Source organism: Chanodichthys erythropterus, chromosome 5, assembly GCF_024489055.1.
Source record: "Chanodichthys erythropterus isolate Z2021 chromosome 5, ASM2448905v1, whole genome shotgun sequence".
NCBI classification, from domain to species: domain Eukaryota; kingdom Metazoa; phylum Chordata; class Actinopteri; order Cypriniformes; family Xenocyprididae; genus Chanodichthys; species Chanodichthys erythropterus.
Window position 1 is genome coordinate 25,565,111 of NC_090225.1, and position 25,074 is coordinate 25,590,184.

General features: G+C 40.4%; 1 protein-coding gene across 9 annotated transcripts in view; it reads left to right on the forward strand.

Annotated features, from left to right (window-relative positions):
• pde10a (phosphodiesterase 10A) overlaps positions 1-25,074 on the forward strand; it is a 156,031-nt gene that overhangs the window by 15,404 nt on the left and 115,553 nt on the right. For 2 of the 9 annotated variants that reach the window (XM_067386709.1, XM_067386711.1), the window contains exon 1: positions 19,554-20,031. The exons of 6 other annotated variants lie outside the window; for them this stretch is intronic. Coding sequence is in view for 1 of the 3 variants with exons in the window: in XM_067386711.1 (XP_067242812.1) it covers positions 19,968-20,031 (64 nt within the window). In the remaining 2 variants the exon portion in view is untranslated. Of the gene's footprint in view, positions 1-19,553; positions 20,032-20,072; positions 20,792-25,074 lie in introns of those variants that run through there. One more of the 9 variants, XM_067386713.1, reaches the window with a different exon arrangement.

The following is a 25,074-nucleotide window of genomic DNA, read 5'->3' on the forward strand; positions in this document are numbered from 1 at the left end:
TCAGTATTAGAGTTTCTTCAAGATTGTTTTTCTGCAAGGCTTTCCCCTTCAACATTAAAAGTATATGTGTATGTCCACAAGGTGCCGATTATTGTACCATGGCCTGTTGTTTTGCAGGCCTTCTGCCCTCCTCCTTTTGGAGATCAGGACCAGGAAAAGCTATATATATATATTAATATTATTTTTAATATTATGAACATAAAGAAACTTTAAAATAATAATTATTACCATATGCACCAGAGAAACAAGCGTGCAGCCATCTTTAGAATTTTGTGTTTGAACTTTAGTTTTTGCGATAGCTCTGTATATTTTTTTATGCCATTGCAGTAGAAGAGTAGTCAGCTGGTGAAGTGGATTTACTTATTGTAGAGTTAACGAATGTTATCATATGAGCATTCTAATTTTTGAAGCAGATGTCACATCAAAATTCAGTAGACCAGGGCTGCGTTTCCCAAAAGCATCGCAAGCTTAAGTTGATCGTAGCTCCATTGGTTTCAATGGAGCTACGATCAACTTAAGCTTACGATGCTTTTGGGAAACGCTGCCCAGGAAGATTTTAAAACAAGCAATTCATGAGTGGGCAGTTGTGGCCTAAGGGTTAGAGAGTCAGACTGGTAACCCGAAGGGTGCAGGTTCGAGTCTTAATACTTGCAGGAAATGACTGAGATGCCCTTGAACAAGACACCTTACCCCCAATTGCTCCCTGTGCAACACAGCAAAAATTGCTGCCAATTGCTCTGTGTGTGTGTGTGTCTACTGATTGCAGTGTGTGTGTTCATTACTCACTACTCCTAATGTGTGTGAACTAACTGGATGGGTCAAATGCAGATGACAAATTACGAGTATGGGTTACTATACTTGGCCTTCAAATGTCACTTTTACTTTCACATTCATTCATAAATCCATAAGGTCTTACCTTTATGCTGTGCAAATACAAACCAGAATACAGAACACAATGAGCACAATGCTGAAAAGGGTCAGGGATACATGAGGTCTATATGTGGATTCTATTTTTTGTCCATATATGCTGTGCAGACTAAATGCTCAGCTGCATAGAAATGTTCTCAAATCGACCAAAATATTTGGACAACATATTCTGTGGATTTGAATAAATATGTAAATAAATATAAAAAAAAAAAAATAAAAGTAAAAAAAAAAAACCTATATAATTTTTATATACAGTGGGTACGGAAAGTATTCAGACCCCCTTAAATTTTTCACTCTTTGTTATATTGCAGCCATTTTCTAAAATCATTTAAGTTCATTTTTTTCCCTCATTAATGTACACACAGCACCCCATATTGACAGAAAAAACACAGAATTGTTGACATTTTTGCAGATTTATTAAAAAAGAAAAACTGAAATATCACATGGTCCTAAGTATTCAGAACCTTTGTTGTGACACTCATATATTTAACTCAGGTGCTGTCCATTTCTTCTGATCATCCTTGAGATGGTTCTACACCTTCATTTGAGTCCAGCTGTGTTTGATTATACTGATTGGACTTGATTAGGAAAGCCACACACCTGTCTATATAAGACCTTACAGCTCACAGTGCATGTCAGAGCAAATGAGAATCATGAGGTCAAAGGAACTGCCTGAAGAGCTCAGAGACAGAATTGTGGCAATGCACAGATCTGGCCAAGGTACAAAACAATTTCTGCTGCACTTAAGGTTCCCTAAGAGCACAGTGGCCTCCATAATCCTTAAATGGAAGACGTTTGGGATGACCAGAACCCTTCCTAGAGCTGGCCGTCCGGCCAAACTGAGCTATCGGGGGAGAAGAGCCTTGGTGAGAGAGGTAAAGAAGAACCCAAAAATCACTGTGGCTGAGCTCCAGAGATGCAGTCGGGAGATGGGAGAAAGTTGTAGAAAGTCAACCATCACTGCAGCCCTCCACCAGTCAGGGCTTTATAGCAGAGTGGCCCGACGGAAGCCTCTCCTCGGTGCAAGACACATGAAAGCCTGCATGGAGTTTGCTAAAAAACACCTGAAGTACTCCAGGATGGTGAGAAATAAGATTCTCTGGTCTGATGAGACCAAGATAGAACTTTTTGGCCTTAATTCTAAGCGGTATGTGTGTAGAAAACAAGGCACTGCTCATCACCTGTCCAATACAGTCCCAACAATGAAGCATGGTGGTGGCAGCATCATGCTGAGGGGGTGTTTTTTAGCTGCAGGGACAGGACGACTGGTTGCAATAGAGGGAAAGATGAATGCAGCCAAGTACAGGGATATCCTGGACGAAAACCTTCTCCAGAGTGCTCAGGACCTCAGACTGGGCCGAAGGTTTACCTTCCAACAAGACAATGACCCTAAGCACACAGCTAAAATAATGCAGGAGTGGCTTCACAACAACTCCGTGACTGTTCTCGAATGGCCCAGCCAGAGCCCTGACTTAAACCTAATTGAGCATCTCTGGAGAGACCTAAAAAGGGCTGTCCTCCAACGTTTACCATCCAAACTGACAGAACTGGAGAGGATCTGCAAGGAGGAATGGCAGAGTATCCCCAAATCCAGGTGTGAAAAACTTCATCTTTCCCAAAAAGATTAGATTAGATTAGATGATCTGTATTAGATCAAAAGGGTGCTTCTACTAAATACTGAGCAAAGGGTCTGAATACTTAGGACCATGTGATATTTCAGTTTTTCTTTTTTTAATAAATTAGCAAAAATGTCAACAATTCTGTGTTTTTCTGTCAATATGGGGTGTTGTGTGCACATTAATGAGGAAGGAAAATGAACTTAAATGATTTTAACAAATGGCTTCAATATAACAAAGAGTGAAAAATTTAAGGGGGTCTGAATACTTTCCGTACCCACTGTATTTTAAATATATTAAAACCTGATCATTATTAAAATCTCTTTGTTCAGTGCAAAGATATTTTGATTAAAGTTTACGAGGGCACATGAATTAAAAAAATGTGCACGGATAAATCATCTATAATAAATACTGCAATATTCCATAAAAAGGAATCGTCAATTTTGGTGACTTCACCCAAAAAAAGGAGGGCTTACTTATTATAACACTTCATACACAGGTTGTTTCAAAGCAGCTTCACAGTAATAAACAGGAAAATAACAGTGTTAATGTTGCAAAATTATTATAATTATGAACATATGAAACTAATTCAATTTCAGCAGTAAAGCTGCTCTACTGAAGACAATAGTGTCATTATTCAGCTCAATTTAGATCAATATTGATTCAGTTTAGTTCAGTAACAGTGTCAGTTTTGCAAAGTTTCACACTGTCAGTGTTTCCAAAACTCATGCAGATGCTAGGGTATTCTTGGTGGTTGCTAGGCAGATGCTTACTGGCCCTAGTCAGCAGAGCCCAACCCCAAGAATAAGGAAAATGAACCAATCATATTGAATGTGTCAAATAATTAAAATCAAATTATTTTTTGTGCAGGAATGGAAGATTTCATAGTGTATAAATGCTGAAGCTAGTCCTGTCCTAGGTCAGTTTATTGACTGTGGGCTGACAGAGATGAATGTGGTGTCTCCCCCCGTGCTCTGCTACTGTGGCACCTTCCGCTCATATTCTCTTTACGGCACTGCTCACGCAACTCTATAACGCTGCCCTAACGTCACTCTAATCTCAATATGCATCAGCGGTACGTCAGTGAATCTCATTTAACCAATGATCACTGAGATTGAATGGCTTATACACATTTTTTTTTTTTTTTTTTTTTTTAAAAACTGGGATTTTATCTGTATTTGCTGATTATCTATTATTGCTCTTACTTTGTTGCACAAAGGACAACATGACACAGGCAGCAACGTGGAGCTTATTTAAAAAAGACAAAACTGTCCAGGGAAAAATTACAGTCATGATCTAGAACATAATAATATGAAAACCACAAATGGTTTGTGTATGAAAGCACCGTCATGCATGTCATTATAGTCTGGATGCATTCTGGGGTTTTCTTTTCAGGCGCTGTGTAAATAGGGGCTAAATGTGTGCCTCTTATCATCGTTGTTGAAATAGTTACTAGCTGTGAAGATGAGTATAAGTTCCCTCAAGCCTCTAGGGACTCATTTTCTTTCATAGGCCTGTCTCTGACGTCAATGGCCCGGCTGTCCTGTGGATTGTCACAGCAGACGTTTAAAGAAAGAGAGAATGTGTGTGTGTGTGTGTGTGTTTAAAGATTGCAGTATAGAAGCCTGTAACCTTGCACAGCAGTACGTAGAGGTGGAGTTCAAAATCATGTGTTGTGGTTGTGGGTTTTAAGTACATGTGCATGTGGGTGTATCTGTAAAGAGGGCTTGTGCAATATTCAGAGTGTGCATTTGAATTGAATTGTCTACAGGATGTTGAATTGGAATTTAAATTAGAATGAGAGGATGAGGAAAATCAATGTTGTGTAGTTCATCCATTTAATTATGAATAAGTCCTTAAATGTTTTGTCATTGCATCATTAAGGTTGGAATATCTTATAAACATTTCTATAGGTGGCATTTCAAACATTGCTTATTAAAGAGTACAGAGAATTCTCAATTAGTTTAAAAGACTGTATCATATTTATATCTTCTCTGAAGTAATGCTTGAAAAAATAAACAAAATAAATTTTTATATTTACAGAATTATAGGTGAACAAAATGTAATATGAGATCATACATACAGTGGCATCCAAACGTCTGAAGGTACATGTACAATACAATGATATGCGTAAAACTGTGAAGTTTTCTTTTTCAGTTTTCCACGTACAGACGAAATGTTTCAGATCTGCAAAAATGACTAAAAATGCTGTATTCTGCTGTCGGGCCATTAGATGGTGATGAAACGCGCTAAAAACTGAACATGCAATACGCATGTGCATGACGTCATCATTTTCACAGATATGCATTCTTGTTGTTTACACACAGACCATTTTCAAAAACTTGCACTTTGAAACCATAGACTGTAAAAAAAGATGGACAACGCACCTTCACTTTCTTCCATTGTACTATCTGAGGCTGCCAGTGTGCCAATATGGCGCTGACATCTTGAGTCTTGAGTCTGCGCATGGTGAACTTGGAGTGAACGCGAAGTAGAGCCGCAATACCAAGGTCCCGCCCACACTTAGAACAACTCATTATGTCGGTGTGAAATAAACAGTTTTGGAAATGTAGAAATTAAAGTTAAAGCTCCAATCTCCTCACGAAAATCCAGAGAAAAGTCTGTTGGCGCCTCAGTGACTTCTTCACTCAGAGAAGCTGTCAATCTCAGCTGTCAATCATTACGTCTCACCCCCATTTTTATAGTATCAAATAACTAACTGAAACCAAACTTATTTATAGAACAAACACTTGAACTAACACCAGTGTGATAAAAGCTGCCTAAAATGACAGAAACGGTCTTTGGAAAAAAATGTTTAAAGTGTAATTTGATTGTTTAGTTTGTCTCGCGTCCCATTACATTTCATGGAGAGGGTGGGATTTATGACCTGTTTTGCTTCTAGCCACTTGGGGGCAATTGAGACGCTTTGGCCTCACTTTTCAGGACTTGTGTGGCACGCTTGTTTGAAACCCATTTATAAAGGTTTATGTTTTCAGGCACCCAAATGCCATTGTCATGTAAATGAACTGCCAAATTGCATAAAAAGTTTTACGTTTTTAGTTAAAAGCAGTGTTGTGTAAACAGCCAAATAGTGAAAATGCTTCTGTTTTGCATTTTTCTAATTTAATACAAAATTAATTCTAATGCTATTTCATACATTCTGAAGCGGAGCGATGCATGTGTGTAAAAACAAATCCATATTTAAACAAGTTAAATCTAAGTTAAATTTATTCAACGTATGCAAAAAGTGTAAACCTCTTGCAGTTCACAAAGCTTACGCTATGTCATGTGCCTTCCCTATTCAACTTAAGGAAAAAGTGTAACTGACGTTACCAGTTTATACTTTCTTCGTAACGTGTATACGGAAGGCGGTCTGGTGGAAGCTCGATATTTGACTTCATAACTTGTTTAAATATGGATATTTTTTTACACAAATGCATCGCTTCACTTCAGAAGGCCTTTATTAACCCTCCTGAGCCGCGTGGAGCACATATTTATGATGGATGGATGAGGATGGAAGCTTTTTCTCCAGCTCATACTCATGAACCTTATTTACTGCCATTTTAAAGCTTGGATGCATCAGGATATTTATTAATATTTCTTCAATTATGTTCATCAGGAACAAGAAAGTTATATACACCTAGGATGGCTTGAGGGTGAGTAAAGCTGGGGCTAATTTTCATTTCAAAGTGAACTAATCCTTTAAGGGAACAGTTGATGAAGTTTGTTTTTCCAGGTCAGCAACGGAGTTGTGCACGTATATTTGTTTGTTCCCGGAATTTCGGTGATGAATGCTTTGTTAACAAGTCCCAGTTCGATGCTGGATTTGCAGATCGTGGGCGGTGAGTAAAACTGCATTAAATGTCTGTGTAAACATTTTTGTTCCCTTCTTATTTATTATGATGTCGCAGCTTGCAGACGATCTCTACGCAAAAGCTGCACACACTCGTGACTCTTTAGCTCTGCCCACGGCAGGCATGCCTCCAGGAGCTCTGCTTTTTTCAGAAAGACTCTGTATAGGGCATCTATTTTTTATAAATATGATAAAACTAAAGACTTTTCGGAGATATGAAGGATGCAGTACTACTCTATAGGTACTCAAAATTAACATGAGATTGGCAGAAACTGTGTGTTACCTACACTTTAAAACTGAATTTGACTTACTCCTGTAACTTTTCCTGCCACCTTAAGGCTATTCAACCTATTCCTATTTCTCGATGTATGATTGCCAAATCAAGCTACAATGCTAAAAGAAAACACTGATTCAATAAAGGACTTATAAAATAAAGTCATCCATACATTTGCTTCAAAACTTAGGTTGTTGTCAATCACTATGCCAAGATACATATATATATATATACCTTATATATGACTTAAATGACCATAAATGAATATGTAGTTTTGGTTAGTGTCATTGTTTGCAAGTATTGCATTTTTAAATTGCAGTGACTGAAACAAATGAATGTATTTCATAAGTTTTTACACAACAGTTTTATTATTTATTTTATGTTTATGATTATGATCCATTTTGTGATGATGGTTTTGAATCACTTTCACAATAATGTTTGCGTGTGTGCAAAACTAATGCAATGTGCATGATTTCACTTTCCATTTTCAATAACGAATGTCACCTAGAAGTAGTCGGGCACTTTTTTTTTTTTTTTTACATTATCCTTTGATTATGACATTGTTCAATAAAATGAAAAGTGCAATATAATATTTATAAATATTTATTTAAGACATGAATACAACTTGCTGAATTAATAATGCAATGCTGTGAGGATGTCACAGACACATCAGGCTCCACCTCACCGCAATACCCATGCACTCAATCACCGGAGTTCTAATCACCGCCACCTGCACATCATCATCCCCGCAATCACCAGCACTATATAGCCCACACTCACACACACAGTCTTTGTCCGGTCTCGTTTGATATACAGACTCATGTATACTTACCTCAAGGACTCCAACCTGCTACTTACCTGCTACCAGCGATCCCAGTCTCTCCAGTGTCTCCAGTCTTCCTCCTGTGTTCCTCCCTCCGTGTGTGAGAGTGTTCCTCGTCTGCCATTCTCCACCTCATCAACCACGAATTCCATCTACAAGCAACAAAGGACAGTATCAATTCCCTATCATCACATTGAACTCTCTATCCACCATTTACTCACCTGCTCATTGCTGAATTTCAATAAACAACCTTACTTGCTTTTACTTCTGCCTCCGTGCCATCTGTACTGTAACAGAAGACCGAACCAGCAAAGTACGACAGGATATCAGCATGAGCCAACCAGACCCTTTCCAGGAGCTTGTGAGTGCGTTGCGCCGAGCACGCACTCCAACACAACCACCGTCACTAGCACCTGTCGCCGCTTCCTCGTCCACTTCTTCGTTTCACACTCCAACCCTGCACGCCAGTCCCATGGCCAGGCCGGTGCCCTACTCAGGATCGGTGGAGGATTGCAGCAGATTCCTCCTGCAATGTGAGCTGGTCCTGGAGATGCAATCACAACTTTACCCCACAGACACCTCTAAGATCGCCTTCATAATCTCATAGCTACAAGGAAAAGCTCTCCGTTGGGCAGACGCACTCTGGATTCAGAAAGGCCCCGCGGTAAAATCATATTCTGACTTCGTCTCTCATTTCCGCGAAGTCTTTGGAAAACCTTTCGGATTCATCAGTCGGTGAGAAACTTGAATTTGAAACAAGGATCTAACACTGTGAGTGATTATGCATTGCAGTTCCGTACTCTGGCCTCCAGCAGCGGATGGAATGAACAAGCCCTCATCACTTCCTTCCGCCAGGGGTTGGAACTGAAGTTGCGATTGCATCTCGCTGCATACGAGGACAACATTGGCCTCAAACGCTTCATCCAACTCGCCATCCGTGTAGGCACTCGTATGCAGTCGTGTCTCGAAGAGCACCAGAGCCAGCCACTTCCACAACATCTCCTTCGTCGGTCCGAACCCGTCAGCTCCCCAGAACCAGCCAGCGAACCCATGCAAATAGAAAATTCTCGGCTCTCCCCCACTGAGCGACAGCGACGGCTGACCCTGAATTTGTGCCTCTACTGCGCCTCTCCTGGGCATGTACTCTCCGCATGCCCAACTCACCCTCCAAGACCTCTGGTGAGTGACCTCCTTCCCTCCTTACTCAAGATGAAACCACTCACCACTGTTGTAAACCTTACAGCTGCAAATGTGTCTGTTCCAGTTGTCGCGCTCCTCGATTCAGGGTCAGCCGGGAACTTAATCTCCGGGACCCTCTGTCATCAACTCAAGCTCAAAACCTCGCCTTCGCCTAGTATCTATCAAGCCCACTCCATTACCGGAAAGCCCCTAGGCCACAAGAAGATCAGCCGCTGTGCTGGACCACTGCAACTCCACGTTGGTTCTGGAGGAATCCACCGCTGACGTGGTTCTAAGGCGCCCGTGGCTCAAACAACACAGCCCAACCATCTCCTGGCGCATGGGCGAGATCCTGAAGAGGGGCGAACACTGTTTCTCAAGCTGCTTCTCCGGGTTTCCTGTTCCTCCATCTCCACGTCCTGAAGAAATCACTGTCTGTGCTACCTTCATCGAGAGCCCCATCGAGAAACAATCCATCGACATTCCATCCTGTTACGCCCCCTTCAGCGACGTCTTCTGCCCGCAACAAGCCTCCAAATTACCTCCACACCGGCCATGGGACTGCGCCATAGATCTGCTACCGGGTGAGCCAGTGCCACGGGGAAGGATCTACCCCCTATCTGTGCGGGAGGAGAAGGCCATGGAGGACTACATTGAAGAAGCCCTAAAGCAAGGATACATCCGTCCGTCTACTTCCCCTGCTGCTTCCAGCTTCTTCTTCGTGGTCAAAAAGGACGGAGGCTTGCGGCCCTGTATTGATTACCGCTCACTCAACAAGATAACCATCAAATTCCGTTACCCACTTCCCCTCGTCCCAGCGGCCCTGGAACATCTCCGTGGTGCCACTGTGTTCACCAAGCTGGACCTCCGCAGCGCGTACAACCTCATCCGGATACGCGAGGGGGACGAGTGGAAGACCTCCTTTGTCACGCCCACCGGCCATTACAAATATCTGGTCATGCCCAAGGACTAGTTGACGCCCCCTCCTTATTCCAGGATTTCATTCATGAGGTGCTCCGGGAGTTTCTCCATAAATTGGTGTTGGTGTATATCAATGACATCCTCATCTACTCCCGGAGCCAGGCCGAACATCGCCACCAGGTTGCGAAGGTCCTCAAGCGCTTACGGCAGTTCCAACTGTTCTTGAAGACGGAAAAATGCTCCTTCCACCAGTCATCCGTCCACTTCCTCGGATACTACATTGATCACAGTGGCATCCGGATGGACGAGGGGAAGGTGGATGCCATCCGGTCCTGGCCCACTCCTACAACCATAAAAGAACTCCAACGCTTCCTAGGCTTCTCCAATTTCTACCGTCGTTTCATCAAAGGCTACAGTTCCATCGTCTACCCACTTATCAACCTCCTTCGCCATCAGCCCAAGTCTCTGTCCTGGTCCGAAGATGTCACAAGAGCCTTTGAAGCCCTCAAGAATGCCTTCACCACCGCTCCCCTTCTCGTCCACCCTGATCCCAACCGGCCTTTCGTCGTGGAAGTGGACGCATCCACCACAGGAGTGGGAGTGGTTCTCTCACAGCAGCAGGGGCAACCAAGTAGACTCCATCCATGCGCCTTCTTCTCCCGCAAGCTCAACCCGGTGGAGGTCAACTATGACATCGGTGACCGTGAGCTCCTGGCCGTCAAGCTCGCGTTGGAGGAATGGAGGCATTGGCTGGAGGGAGCCAAACACCCCTTTCAAGTTCTGACCGACCATAAAAACTTGGAGTATCTCAAAGCTGCAAAAAGATAAAACCCCCGTCAAGCTCGCTGGGCCATGTTCTTTTTAAGATTTGACTTCACTATCTCCTATCGTCCTGGCTCCAAGAATCTCAAGGCTGACGCCTTATCCCGACTCCATGCTCCCGATGAGAAAATTGAAACTCCAGAAACCGTCCTTCCAGAATCCATCTTCGGGAATCCCATTCAGTGGTCTGAAGAAACTCTGCCCTCCTCCAATGCCTCCACCCACACTCCGCTGGGTTGCCCGCAGGGTCTTCAGTACATCACCAGAGCACTCAACTCATCCACGCAGCTCACTCATCACTTGGCACTGATCACCCGGGGATCAATGAGACCCTCTCACTGCTTAAAGCGCTTCTGGTGGACCAACTTGGCCAGGGATGTCAGAAGGTACGTGCAGGGCTGCAGGGAGTGCGCCATCTCCAAGAGCTCTCGTCATCTGCCGGCCGGCAAGCTCAATCCTCTGCCCGTTCCTGAGCGACCATGGGATCTCCCACCTTCTGATGGTCACACCTGCATCCTCGTGGTAGTGGATAGATTCTCCAAGGCCTGCTGGCTGATTCCTCTCCAAGGTCTACCTACCGCTCTCACCACTGCAGAACTAATGTTCAAACACATCTTCCGTTACTATGGAATCCCCGAGGACATTGTATCTGACAGGGGCCCCCAGTTCATCTCCTGGAAGGCCTTCTTGTCGCTCCTGGGTGTGACCGTAAATCTATCGTCCGGATACCACCCTCAGACGAATGGGCAGACGGAACAGAAGATCCAAGAGATCGGCCGCTTCCTGCATACCTTCTGTCACGGCCACCAGGACTCCTGGAACCAGTACTCGGCTACCAACCCCCACTGTTCCCCTGGGACGGGGAACCCTCCAACGTTCCTGCTGTCGACTACTGGTTCTGGGAGAGCGAGAGGGTGTGGGACTCAGCCCACCATCAGCTGCAGAGGGCCCTGTGCAGACGTAGGATGACAGCCGACCTTCGTCGCTCCAACGCTCCCAACTACAAACCTGGGCAGAAGGTCTGGCTGTCGACCAGGGACATCAGACTGCGTCTGCCATGCAAGAAGCTGAGTCCCCGCTTCATTGGCCCATTCACCATCATTCAGCAGATCAACCCCGTCACGTATCTTCTTCAGCTCCCTCCACAATACAAGATTCATCCCACTTTCCATGTGTCTCTATTGAAACCTCACCACCCTTCTCTCTCTCCTTCCACAGAGCCTGACGTGGCAGCCGCCGAGCCCCCCCTTCCACTTCTTCTGGAGGATGGAGCTGCATACGAGGTTCGTGAAATTCTGGACTCCCGGCGCCGTGGTGGTCTCCTGGAATACCTCGTAGACTGGGAGGGCTACGGGCCAGAGGAGCGGTCGTGGGTCCCGCGGAACGACATCCTTGATCCCAACCTGCTACAAGCCTTCCACACCAGCCACCCGGACAGACCTGCCCCACGCCCTCGAGGTCGGCCACCACGACGTCTGGGTCCTCGGCCCTCAGGAGCGGGCCATGGGAGGGGGGGTACTGTCACAGACACGTCAGGCTCCACCTCACCGCAATACCCATGCACTCAATCACCGGAGTTCTAATCACCGCCACCTGCACGTCATCATCCCCGCAATCACCAGCACTATATAGCCCACACTCACACACACACAGTCTTTGTCCGGTCTCGTTTGATATACAGACTCATGTATACTTACCTCAAGGACTCCAACCTGCTACTTACCTGCTACCAGCGATCCCAGTCTCTCCAGTGTCTCCAGTCTTCCTCCTGTGTTCTTCCCTCCGTGTGTGTGAGTGTTCCTCGTCTGCCATTCTCCACCTCATCAACCACGAATTCCATCTACAAGCAACAAAGGACAGTATCAATTCCCTATCATCACACTGAACTCTCTATCCACCATTTACTCACCTGCTCATTGCTGAATTTCAATAAACAACCTTACTTGCTTTTACTTCTGCCTCCGTGCCGTCTGTACCGTAACAGAGGATATGATGACAGTATTGTAACACTTTTTAAAAAGATTTATCATTGCATATACTGCATACAGTTTCACGTATTGTACTGTAAAAAATGGTAGTCAATATACAGAAAATACTGTGCATTGTGCAGAAAGCAGTAGGCTGAAGAATTTGATGGCCAGTGGGTGGAGCCAATAAAACTAGACAAAGTTTTACCCAGAACTTCCAGAAGGTATTAGTAAACAGTGCTAAACTACTCAGATGAATGTATTTTAATAATGCAAATCAACACATTTTGTGAAAATATACACATTTAAAATAAGTCTCTTCTGAGAAAACTGACAAAAAATACAGATGAATGAAGATAGGCTTAGAAATGGCCTGATCTCTGGATCAGTACGTCACATAGGTTATTTATTTATCACAACAGTAAAATATTTAAGTGTAACATGAATAATATTCATAAGCTAAGCTTTTGCCATGCCCATGTCACATCATCACAACCACATTCACTCATTTGCAAAAGAAAATTGGTGCTCATGTTTCACATAATCTTTCTGGCCTGTGACCAGAATCATAACACTGGATTTCAGTGACAAAATACTTTTGGATAAATAAAACAGTTAATACTTAAGCAAGAAACTATATTATATAAAATTTTACATTTGAGACAAAATCGTTTTGTTACAGGATGCCAATAAACATCTGATACATACAAATCTTCATTTCCAGCACCTCTAAGCTCGTTGATGTTGAGAGTAATACCACTTGAACATACAGAGCTTAGGAAATCCCTAAAAGCCGCATGACATAATAACCACAGTCTGGTCTGTGAATATTTCCTCTGCCTCCAGGCTCTAAACACTGGGTGGTTAGAATGGGAAAAAAGAGGTAGCTGTAAAATTACTCTTTTTATGTCTTGTCCACAAAGTCCTGACTGACATTTCTGCTTTACATTTTCTTAATGGATCAGCATTCATCAGCCCTGAGCTCCCCACCCACGTCACTGTTGGTCTTCTCTGATGTGGCGTCTTACTGTGTTACAGGGCAGGTTCCTTCACATGGTTATTACCCTGTAATTCGCTCTGCCAGGGTATACACAACTATTTACAGTGTGGTTGCATGGTAAAAGCGATGAAGTGGTGAACTAGAGAGCTGCTGTATGTCAAATCATACAGGCACAGGATCTCTGATTTGAATGACCCAGTTTATGTAAGTTTAAATGGATTGTGTTCCTTCATAATGTCAGAGAGGAAATTGATTAGGACACCTTTCTGGGATTATCGTACTAGAATAATTTGAATTTATTCCCCTCATGATATTACAACTTATAATGATGTCTGAGGTATCCTTTGATAAAGGTAGTGGCTGTTACAGCTATTAATTAACATACAATCATCCATCCATTTTCCAAACCTCTCGTCCTATGTTGGGCTGCAAAGATGCTAGAGACTATCTAGCAGTACTGTACAATGTATCTTGCTGCGTAACCACTGTATTACAATGCATCATTGGAGAAATTTAAGTCAGCATGAAACAGAAGTTGGATTGTTCTGGTTTGCTATTTCTGTGATCTCATGTAAATGACAGGTTGTCCCGCCCTCGTGCTAGTAAACACATCATCAGAGAAGAGAAGATGTTGCAAGAGGCAGAGGAAGTTATTTTAAATAAAGATTTTGAGTGCACATGAATTTTAAGAAAAATTAGGATGTGTACGAATACATAATTTATAATAAATACTGCAATATTCCTTAAAAAACAAGAATTGAATATTTTGATTTCATTGTGACTTTAGTCACGACTGTTTTCTGAAACTGTAGTAACATTATCGAACCTCCGTCGTTTAAACTAGAGATGCACCGTGTATCGGCCGCCGATATTTATCGGCCAATTTTTGATCAATTTATAACCATCGGCATATCGGCTATAGCATGTAAAAGGCCAATATAACAAACCAATGGTTTATTAATTAACTGCATGAAGGCACTGAGCTGTATAATGTCTGTTGCATAATCCAAGATTAATCCATAATCTAATATTCCTGCTGTGCTGCTGTCTGTGTTTTAATGTTAATCAAACAACAAGAGACAAAAAGGATAAATATATCTATAGGGCCCTATGATTTCTACGACGCGATAAACACGGACGGAATCCCAGAATCCAGTCATAAAAACGGAATTTACTGCATAACGCGGATTGTCACGGAATTTGTCAAAGTTTTGATGAATAAATAAGTTAGGTCTGTACACTTAAATAAAATTGCAATATAGATTAGTCTCTGTGTGAATGAATGGTATAGATGCGCATATGCATGTGACGGTATCAAAGCTTTTATCACGGTATACGGTGTTATCACATTATCAAAATAAGTTGCAAAAAGAGTGTTGTCTGTCACCGTCAGCAGCACTAGCACTCCATTTCCCAGCATCCCTCCTGTTCCTCACCTGCACACACTCATTTGTTACTATGGACACTAATCATCTTCACAGCTGCAAGTTATCAGTTAATTCCCCTGTGTGTATATAAGTTCCTGTTCCAGTTCTGTTCATTGTCCGTTAACTGTCTTATAATGTTGTGTTGTTTCCTGCCTTTCGGATTTTTGATATTTTGCTATCTTTGTTCTGTTGTATTTATGTATTTATGTAGGCCTGCTGAATGTTAAATAGATTTAATCCATGTTCATTAGAAATTATTTGATGATATAGCAATAAACTAGCTAGTATAACTTAATGCGTGTTTTTTTTAAAAACTTTGCTGATTTAAAATATGATCAAAACACTATCCATTTTAATGACAAATGTTAATGACAAAAATAAGAGAGCAAGTCACAAATATCAGTATCGGAATCGGCCAATAATTGTTTGTTAAAATCGGTATCGGCCCCAAAAAAATCCTATCGGTGCATCCCTAGTTTGAACCATGCTGGTTCAACGATATAGGACTTCTGTTAATGATGTCATATGCATGTGGTGGAGTAATAATCTCTGCTAATTAATTGATTCGACATTTTAATTAATGTAATATTATTATATAGAAGGTCGTTCATTTTTTAGCATGCTAACATGCAGTAATTGCCGTACACTTTGCTCCCATATACATGTGGTTCATTCAGTCAAAAGCTTTCTCCCCAATGCAATTTCTCTGAGATGCTGCCATAATGAACATGGCATTTGAGGACTACTTCAGTATTTTTGATAACTGTCGTTTTGCTTTATTTGATGTTTGAGTCATTGTGGGTTCCTTCTTATGTCATACTTCAGAGTTAACAGAACTTTGCAGAGTTAAACTGATTAATCATTGATTCAATCTTATTTCAGCAGCTGTCGGTGACAAGTATAGTACAGTCTGGACGGCTGAACAGTTGCAGATGTCCTGGTCAGGCCAGTGTGCACATGATGATGAACAGTAGTCAACCCATATTCAATTTCAATGAATGCGTTCAACTGTGCTTTCAGAGTTATATTTACAAAGAGCCTTTGAGTCATTGCTCATCGCTCTTCCACTCTTTACTGTAGCTACAATTTAGATTTATGCCACTTTGGCATGGCGATCGATCACTTGCAGCTACAAGTTCAAAATCTGATCCCTTATCACGCTTAGTGCTATAAGTGGAAAAATAAAAGTGCCAGTACTCCCAATGCTCGGTTCAAAACGCTTTCCTGATGAAGGGAGGGCGCGGCGGGCTTCAATACCTGCAACATGTCAGAAGTGCCAGTACGCAAGGAAAACTGGCGGTACGCTAAAGGTAAAAATAGAGAAGTGCCGGTACTGATACCGGCCCACTTCGAGCACTGGCTAAAAACTTGTCACTCATGAATTATCTTGTCTGTCTGATATCCCTCTTGATTGGCTAAAAGTGTGGGCTCATCGGGGATGTCAACACCAACATCAGCCAACTCTGCAGTGGGCGTGTGTGTTTAGTAACGTCATGATGACTGATTGGATGGAGTAGATGCACACTTAGGTTTTGATGGTTAACCAATTAGCCTATAAAATTAAAATTTTTGAAAAACCGCCAAACTGATCCTGAACCAGCCCAAATTTTGTCCACCCAACCAAATACCTTTTTCCCCGCACAATCGATTTCAAAACTGCCCAATCCGGCAACACTCTTGTATTGTAATTTGCTGGCTGCAGTTCACTTAATGACCACCGGTTTTGCTAATAACAAGGTTTTCTGAATTCTACATAAAGCCCCTTTAAAGGGATAGTTCACCCAAAAATGAAAATTTGATGTTTATCTGCTTACCCCCAGTGCATCCAAGATGTAGGTGACTTTTTTTCGAACGCAAATTATGATTTTTAACTGCAACCGCTGCCGTCTACTTCCATAGACAAATCCAAATGAAACCCTGCGGCTCGTGACGGCACATTGATGTCCTAAGACACGAAACGATCGGTTTGTGCGAGAAACCGAACAGTATATAATTTTTTACCTCTAATACACCACTATGTCCAACTTCGTTCAGCTTTCTGTTAGTGAGGTCAAAAAACGCGTTCTGTTGACGGAAGTGATGTCTCGCCCATATACTTCAATGAGCGCGAGACATCACTTCCGTTTTCAGAGCGCGATCAGACCTTACTAACCGGAAGCTGAACGAAGTTGGACATAGTGGTGTATTAGGAGGTAAAAAATTATATAAATACTGTTCGGTTTCTCGCACAAACCGATCGTTTCGTGTCTTAGGACATCAATGAGTCGTCACGAGCCGCAGGGTTTCATTTGGATTTGTCTATGGAAGTTTTTTCGACTCTTATTGTTCAAGTTCCCAATCACTGCTATTATTTGACTGACAGACGGCAGCGGTTGCAGTTAAAAATCATAATTTGCGTTCGACTGAAGAAAAAAAGTCCTCTACATCTTGGATGCACTGGGGGTAAGCAGATAAACATCAAATTTTCATTTTTGGGTGAACTATCCCTTTAAATGGAATGAAAGATATAGAATGTACTGCACGCTAGCTTGCTTATTGTGCCCAAGAGCTTGATCTATGTAAGTTCACGTGTCATACAAATAAGAAACTATGCTTCTAACCACAGGACGAGAGCTGTAATTCCAATCACACAAGTTTACGATGCTGTTTGCGAATGCTCGTTGGAACTATGGTTTCGAGAAAGACCGAATCATTGATTTATGTTGGTAACAGTTAGCTAATGATTGGGAAACTCACCCCTGGATGGTTGGCCAGTCACAGATCAATCATCAGATTGCAAATGAGCATGTTACTGTATTCCATCCCACAGTGACTTCAAAAAGACATTCAGTTCTTGCAGACTTATTATGAACTTGGGAGAACTCCATGAGAAACTGCTCCAGTGATGTTCACACTGATACACAATCCGGAAAGCAACCGAAAAGCAATGAATTGTTTAAACAGGAGTCACATTACAAAAACACTCAAACTGTGTTCTCAAACTAGTTTCTCTAATGTTTTAAACAAATTAACTGCAAGTCTTATAGATTAACCATGTCTGACCATGCACTTATTTTCTCCACTGACTCAAAAGTCTGAATGCTCAGTCACCAGATGAAGAAATATTTCTAAGTTTTGGAAAGTGTGGGGCCCAACAGACGTCAATGGGACGTCAAAATGATACAGGAAATCCTTTGAATAAACCTCAGGGTAAAAAAGGATTCTGGTAAAGAAACCCAACTCCTGTAATAATTACAAAGAACTGAGCTGCAAACTTGTGCACACCATACTGAAGCAACAAACTGAAACTTATCAAAGATGAAGGCGAAAGTGCATTATTGGCTTAAAATGATTTAAACAATACCAGTGAAAACAGATGTTGTATCATTATTTAATTTCTGCATGGCAAATGGAAACCAGTTTTATTCCAGTGCATACTGGTTGTTGTCATATTTTAGCATAGTTATCTTAAATGTTTGTTCTTTCGGTCCAAACACATCTTCAGGTGCTACAGAATAAAACAGCATTTATGAAATGTATAGATGCTTTATCTAGTGTGCGTATTCAATGTAAACAAACAAACAAAAAAATGTAAACACAGAAATCACATAAGTACATTAAACCAAATAAAATATAATGTAGTATATAGGCCAAGGGAGAAATTATTTGAATACAGTAACATTTAATTGTAAATGTATTTAAAAAGTGGATAAAAAATAAAATAAAACTCAATCTTTTTTTTTTCTTTTTATATTTTTATATAACACTGATTTAACCTCTTCCCTGATTGTTGTTGTGTTTTTGTTTTCCCTTTACTCTTTGTTTTATGAATGTATGCTCTGTTAGCTAATATTATATTGAATGGGTCAGCATACAAAATAGAAATAACATGCGTGTTATCTTAAATGCTTATTTAACACATGGTGTGAATTAGCTAGACTGAATTATAGTGTTAGGAATTACGCAGGAAAATAACGCATTGAATTAAACATGATTTTGAAGTAGAAAGACTAAAATAATATTTTTTTTTTGTAAAACAAACTTTAAAATCATATTTACAGTATATGTGTCCTGCATCTCAAAATCGCATAATATCACATACAAATGAAAGTTTTGCTCTTTTCAGATCCACAGTACTACAAGATTTTTACATTGTTTTCATTGTAATATTGTTTAAAGGAATAATACTATATCTGAGGGTACAGTGGTCATTTCGTAGTTTATATATTTATGCAAATATACTTTTTTTTTTTTTTTGAGTGGAAAAACGTCGTTTCTGCAAGAGTAGTTTGTTATTAGTAGGCCTAAGCTGTACCAAAACGAAAAACTGATTTGTCCTCAACCCATAAAGCACACACACGCACACGAGTGCGCGCTCTCTCTCTCACACGCTCTCTCTCTCTCTCTCTCATGCACACACACAAACACACACACCGAATCATTGACGCGTGCTGACGTCAGAGCGCGTCAGTCCGCAGCAGCAAACAGTTGATTTCCCCAGTTCTGCTGTCTGCCTCGTCACAATATATGCACTCGTTTATGGCTACTGACAGCGTGATTTTTTAGCACAAACAGTATTACGTGTATTAAAATACTCGCTGTGACTGTGAGATCTAGAAGCTAAAGAAACAAATCCGAACTGTATGTACCCGAAATGCACCAACATGTCTTTATCGCGAAGAATGGCCTCTAGTGGAAGGTAGCACTTATAAACACCCATTTGTCCTTACAGACTGCTTTCATATTAATTCCCCAACGTCCTGCCTCGACACTATAACATAAGAAGATGTCCAACCCTGAGAAATGACGCCCCCATTCCCCCCCGAGCAGTGGGAAAACACTACAGCAGTCCGGAGCAGAGCAGTTGCGCCAGAGTGCGGCGCAGCCGGGGAGGAGATACGCGAACGCCGCCGCTCTCAGTGCCGTTCTCCGGCTCCACTCGATTCTTGGCTTCATTTTTCAACATTATACTAGGAGGAGAGGACCGGGCGCGTCTACATACTGGACATAGATACATCAGTGCGCGTAAAACACAGCATTCTATAGCGTCTTTTAGATTTGACGCGCTTTGATGTCATCCGGTGTTTCAGGGTCGGATCGTTTCATTTATAGCAGCGGGTCGACATTAAACTAGACGCATATCATATCAAGAGTTATCATTACTCGCTTGCGGTCAGACATGGAAGATGGTCCGCCTTCCACAAGCTGCTTCCGAAGATTTACGGACTGTTTCCTTGGCTCAAGTAGGTATACTTATTGTTTTCCTTGCGATCTAAGGGTGTTGTAAAATGTAACGTTTTTGTTGCGCTCTTGCACTGCGTTGCAGCTGCATACTGGGAAACTTTTGGTTTGCTTTATTTTCCAACGTGAAGTTTGGGTGCCAATATTTGCGCAACGGCTGCAAGATATAGCGTGAATGATTATGTCCATTACAGTAAGTTGTTTAGATATTGTCTGTCATCACCTGTTATTTGTGTTTATATTAAGTTTTTGTGTGTGTGTGTGTGTGCAATAGCTGGGTGGGGACATGCATACATGTGAGAAAGGGTAATGTCTCTTCCTTTGAATTAAGTGTGGCAGTAAACTTGTTTTTGTGATTTCCTCTTTCATTTAAAATGCACAGAGAGGATACACAAGACAAGACACAAGTCAACTGTTGTCTACTGGAATGTTAATTAACCAGTGTCTTTTTTTTTTTTTTTTTTTTTTTTTTTTGGGAGTAATCTAATGCAGGACAAGCCGAGAAATGCAGAGACTAAAAAGTGGACCTGTTTTTAAAAATTACCTGTTGTAATTAATTTAGCCCTTGATTATTTTCACATGCAGAGAAATTATTGGAATTATTTTCCACGGTGCATAACAGCTCAAAATGTGTGTAGGACAACAGTGTCGAGATGTTGTTGTGGTTGAACTCCTCTGAAGAATATCATGACAGAATTAGTATTGAACCAATTGACATGAGAGCACAGCGTAAGCTGCGTGAGGTGGTACTATGACAGACAGGTAAGCAACAATGACATAGACTTTGCTGAGGTTATAGTACCTTGAAATGAACTGCCTGCTTATGATGTTTTCTCATAGGCAAGATTTATTTCATTGCAGTCTCAGAGGATACATACAAAATGCATACTATTCGTACTTTAGAGCATGTTCCTGCAAGTAACAACAGACATAAAAGGCCAGAATAATTACTCTTATGGTACGGGATTTACTTTACATGTAGTGTGTTGACTTAGCCACAGGCCATTTTTTGCATCAAAAATCTGTTTATATTAATTATTCATGTTATTAGTATTTATAAAAGTGAATCACTCAGTTTGCCATTTGAGCTGATTTGTGAAGAGGAGATTTCTCCATTATTGATGGAAATTGATACATTACCATATTTTTATGAGGTAAATGGTTTTTTAAAAAAGGTGTAAAGATGAAGGGTAAAAGGTAGTTATTTAGGGGGTGTATCAGCATATTTCCACTTATTGAATTTTAGTGCTACTGAAAAATTATTTATTAAACTAAGACCTTTTTTTAATACGAAAAACTGGTTGCTTTAGGATCTAGATTTCTTAATTGTAAATCAAGTGTTGCTGATCTTCTTGAATTTAACAAAATTGTTTAGTGTACAAAAGTAATTGAAAAACACATTGAACTCAATGCCACCTTAAACTGCGCAAGCTTATCAATATGCAGAAGTATTTTCGGAACGCTTATATTTTAGTTTTACTTTGTCATTAATAATATGTCTTATGAATTACAATGGGTTCGTGCTGTCGGCAGATGATAATTCGCAGCACATAACACATTGTGGTCTGTACAAACCATGTTTATCCACGCTGTAAGTGAAGCAGCATTTAATATAGTCCGGGTCATATTTTCCTTCAATCTGTGTAGCTTCTTTTCAAGCATGTCATGCAACGCACAGTATCTGCCTGATTTGACTAGATTGCAAGTGAGAGAATAATTTGCATTAAATATTGTATTGATTTTGATTGGACGCTTGGCCTTTGAGTCCAGCAACAAAAGATGCGTAAATCCTATTTATTTTGCTATGCTAACTATATAGGCAATTTAGTTTTATTATCAGTTTCTCTACTCATTTTTATGAGCGCGTTTGTTTCTATTAGACAGGATAGTCTAGACCAAGAGGAAGGTGGAGGGAGAGAAAGGGGGATGAGACTGGGACATGACACAGGCTGCATGATTTAGCTGCTTAACTAAATGTTGAAACTAATGTCAATTGGCAATAATAGAATGAAAAGAATGAAAAGACTATATAAAAAATATATTATTATTTTACGTTAGTGTTATTGCAATATGTGGTAAGACTCCAGGAGTAGAGCAGTGTGGTGGTGAAGATGTTTGGCGTGTTGAAGTGAGCTTGCGGCTGGTGTGTCATTGCATCTCTCAGAGACAGTGCTGAGTCTGGGCTTCCTGCCGCTGTCTGTAAGGCTGCTGATATCAGCAGATCACCACACGTAAACAATGGAAATTCAGCATTGATTTCTACTTAACATTTTTTGGCATATGTAGTTTTTTTATTGAAATTTTGAATTTGTGGATTCTTATTAGTCTCATGAAATCACATAAACTGATATTAGAATTAATCATGACTAACAATGAATGCTAACAATAACCAAAAATGAACAATACATTTGTTACATTATTTATTGATCTTTGTTTAATGGTAGTTAATAAAAATAAAACTCTTCATTGTTTGTTCATGTCAGCTCAGGTCCATTAAATAATATTAACAGATACAACTTTTGATTTTAATCATGTTTTCATAAACGTTGACATGAACTAAGAGTTATAAATGTTTTAGAAGTGTTTTTCGTTGTTGGATCATGTGAACTAATGTAGTTAACTTATGTTAACAAATAGAACCTTATTGTAAAGTGTTACCAATGAATCTGAATGAGAGAATAAAATATAATGAGTGATTTCTTTTGAATGAAATATTCAGAAATACTTACAAATCAGTCTTGAGTGCATTATTTATCAGTTTATATTCCTTGTGATTCTTCCTGAGGGAGACTTTATTTTTTTTTTTTTTAATAGGATGCCTGCATTATATCCGAAATCATTTTATTACCAAGTGCATAGTAACATATTAAATATTGTTACAGTCATATTTTCCGTGTGTTGGTAGTCAAACTCCAGCTCTGACTGCATCACGGGAAAAAATGCAAACAACACTTTTGTGCTACTGTGCTGAGGAAACATACACTTATGACACATGTATCCGAACACAAAGCTGAAGAGGCAGAGGGGAAGGAACAGCGCTGAAATGGTCTTTCGTGACATTTGAATTCTCTGCTGTAATGCGATCTCATGCATAATACAGTGCAGTGATTGGATTAAAACAGTTCATTCTCATGAATAAATGCAGAGAAAAGCTTAGAAACTGATGATGTAGATGCGTACTCGTAGCCAATCGCCACTCTAGATTAACGCGTATACTTTTCGTGACATTGGTTCAACTTTGCTTTTTTAACCAGAAGAACTAAATACTATGAAAAACAAAAAAATAACCACTTTTCTCTTAATAATAAACATAAATGAGTGCTATTGTTGTTTTGGTTAATGTGCAAACTGTACATATCTGTTAACATCTCAAAAAATGTGTTTTAGGGTTTCATGACCCTTTAAATAATGGGCTGAATGAAGCCAAACTAACACAACCCATGTTATTTAATTTGGATCCAAATTTAATTTGAAAGTATGTACTAAGATGTCATCTCACAGATTAGATCTGGAAAAAGTTGTTCCGTCTTACGACAGCTTTTTTTATCAGAATGTCTGGGACAAGTCATGCTACCGGTGGTGTGGTGTTGTTTTATATCAGCTCTGCCATAGTGTGTGTGATGGACCTCTCCACAGAGGCCGTTTTTGAGGCTACTCCAGGTCAACACTAATATGATCTGACAGGCCATCTACAGAGTGCTTAACTCAATGAAGAACGCTGCATTGTCATGCAGGAAACGCTCATCGAAGACACTTCCTCCCCCAGCTGGATGTCATTTAATCATCCCGGTGAATTCCCTCCTCAAATGGCCTTTCACTACATACGAGTCAATGAAACTGCCTCATGTGATGTACATTCAGCACTCTTCCAGACATACACAATGGCAAAACGCACTTTTGAAAATCTCATTAAAAGGCCAAAAAAGCCAGTGGACAATTGGACAATTTCAAAGTTTTCAAATGTATCTTTTCCTTCATGATTTACTGTATGGAGGTAACAAGGCATTAACATGTTTGAATCCAATGTTTGTGAAATATCCTGTCTACTGTCCTGCCTTCATCAATCATTTGAAGGCAGTAGATGTGTTCTTTCTGCCTAAGATATCCCACTATCTTATTCATGCTGTTCGCTGGTTGGTGGAAAAAAGAATAAAATGGTGTATGATGTAGCAGTTGAAAACTAAATTCATGTCTTTTTTTTTTTTTTACTTCCACTTCTACTGCAAAATAAACAATGTAAACATTACATATTTGTTTGTCTATGTATAAAGCTCACTTGAATTTGTTTTATCATTAGTACAACACATTAGATCATTAGACGTGGAATTGGAAGTTTTCAGGACATGCCTTCATTCACAAACAAGGCCACTGACTTCAGTTTTGGCACATCCAAAAGCACATTAGTCATGGCATATATTGGCATGCGGGTGATGCAAGTTTGTGTCTGGCCTGTGCGCTTGTAGTGTACTTCAAAATTTAAAAGTATACTTAAAAAAAAATCTGTACTTGCAGATAATACTTAAGTACACTTTTAAAAAGTCAATTTTGTAATGATGTCAAATTACAAGTTTTACTTTAATGTACATTTTAAATCATGGTTTGCAAAAGTACACTGTATGTATGTATGTATGTATGTATGTATACCAAACCAAACATTACTCACTTTTTTTATATTTTTTATATAATTTTACTAGTGGGTGCAGGACGCTCCTAGTTCATTTATGTAAGTGAGGATAGCAAAATAAAGTAAACTGTGACATATTACAGCCAAAAATTCTTTATGTGGACTACCAGTAAAATTGATAACTTGGAACCAAAATTATTTTGACACTTTGACCTGACCATGTTTTGCTTAAGTGTTATCTGACATAATTAAGATTAATTTATTCTGACACAGTTTAACTCTGAGATCTTGTCATATTTTATTAGCATTTTTGTAACTATAGTGAATAAAATGTATTAATGAATTAAATGTTCAAGGTGTCTGAATACATTTTGATTTGACTGTATGGATATACAGTGGGTACGGAAAGTATTCAGACCCC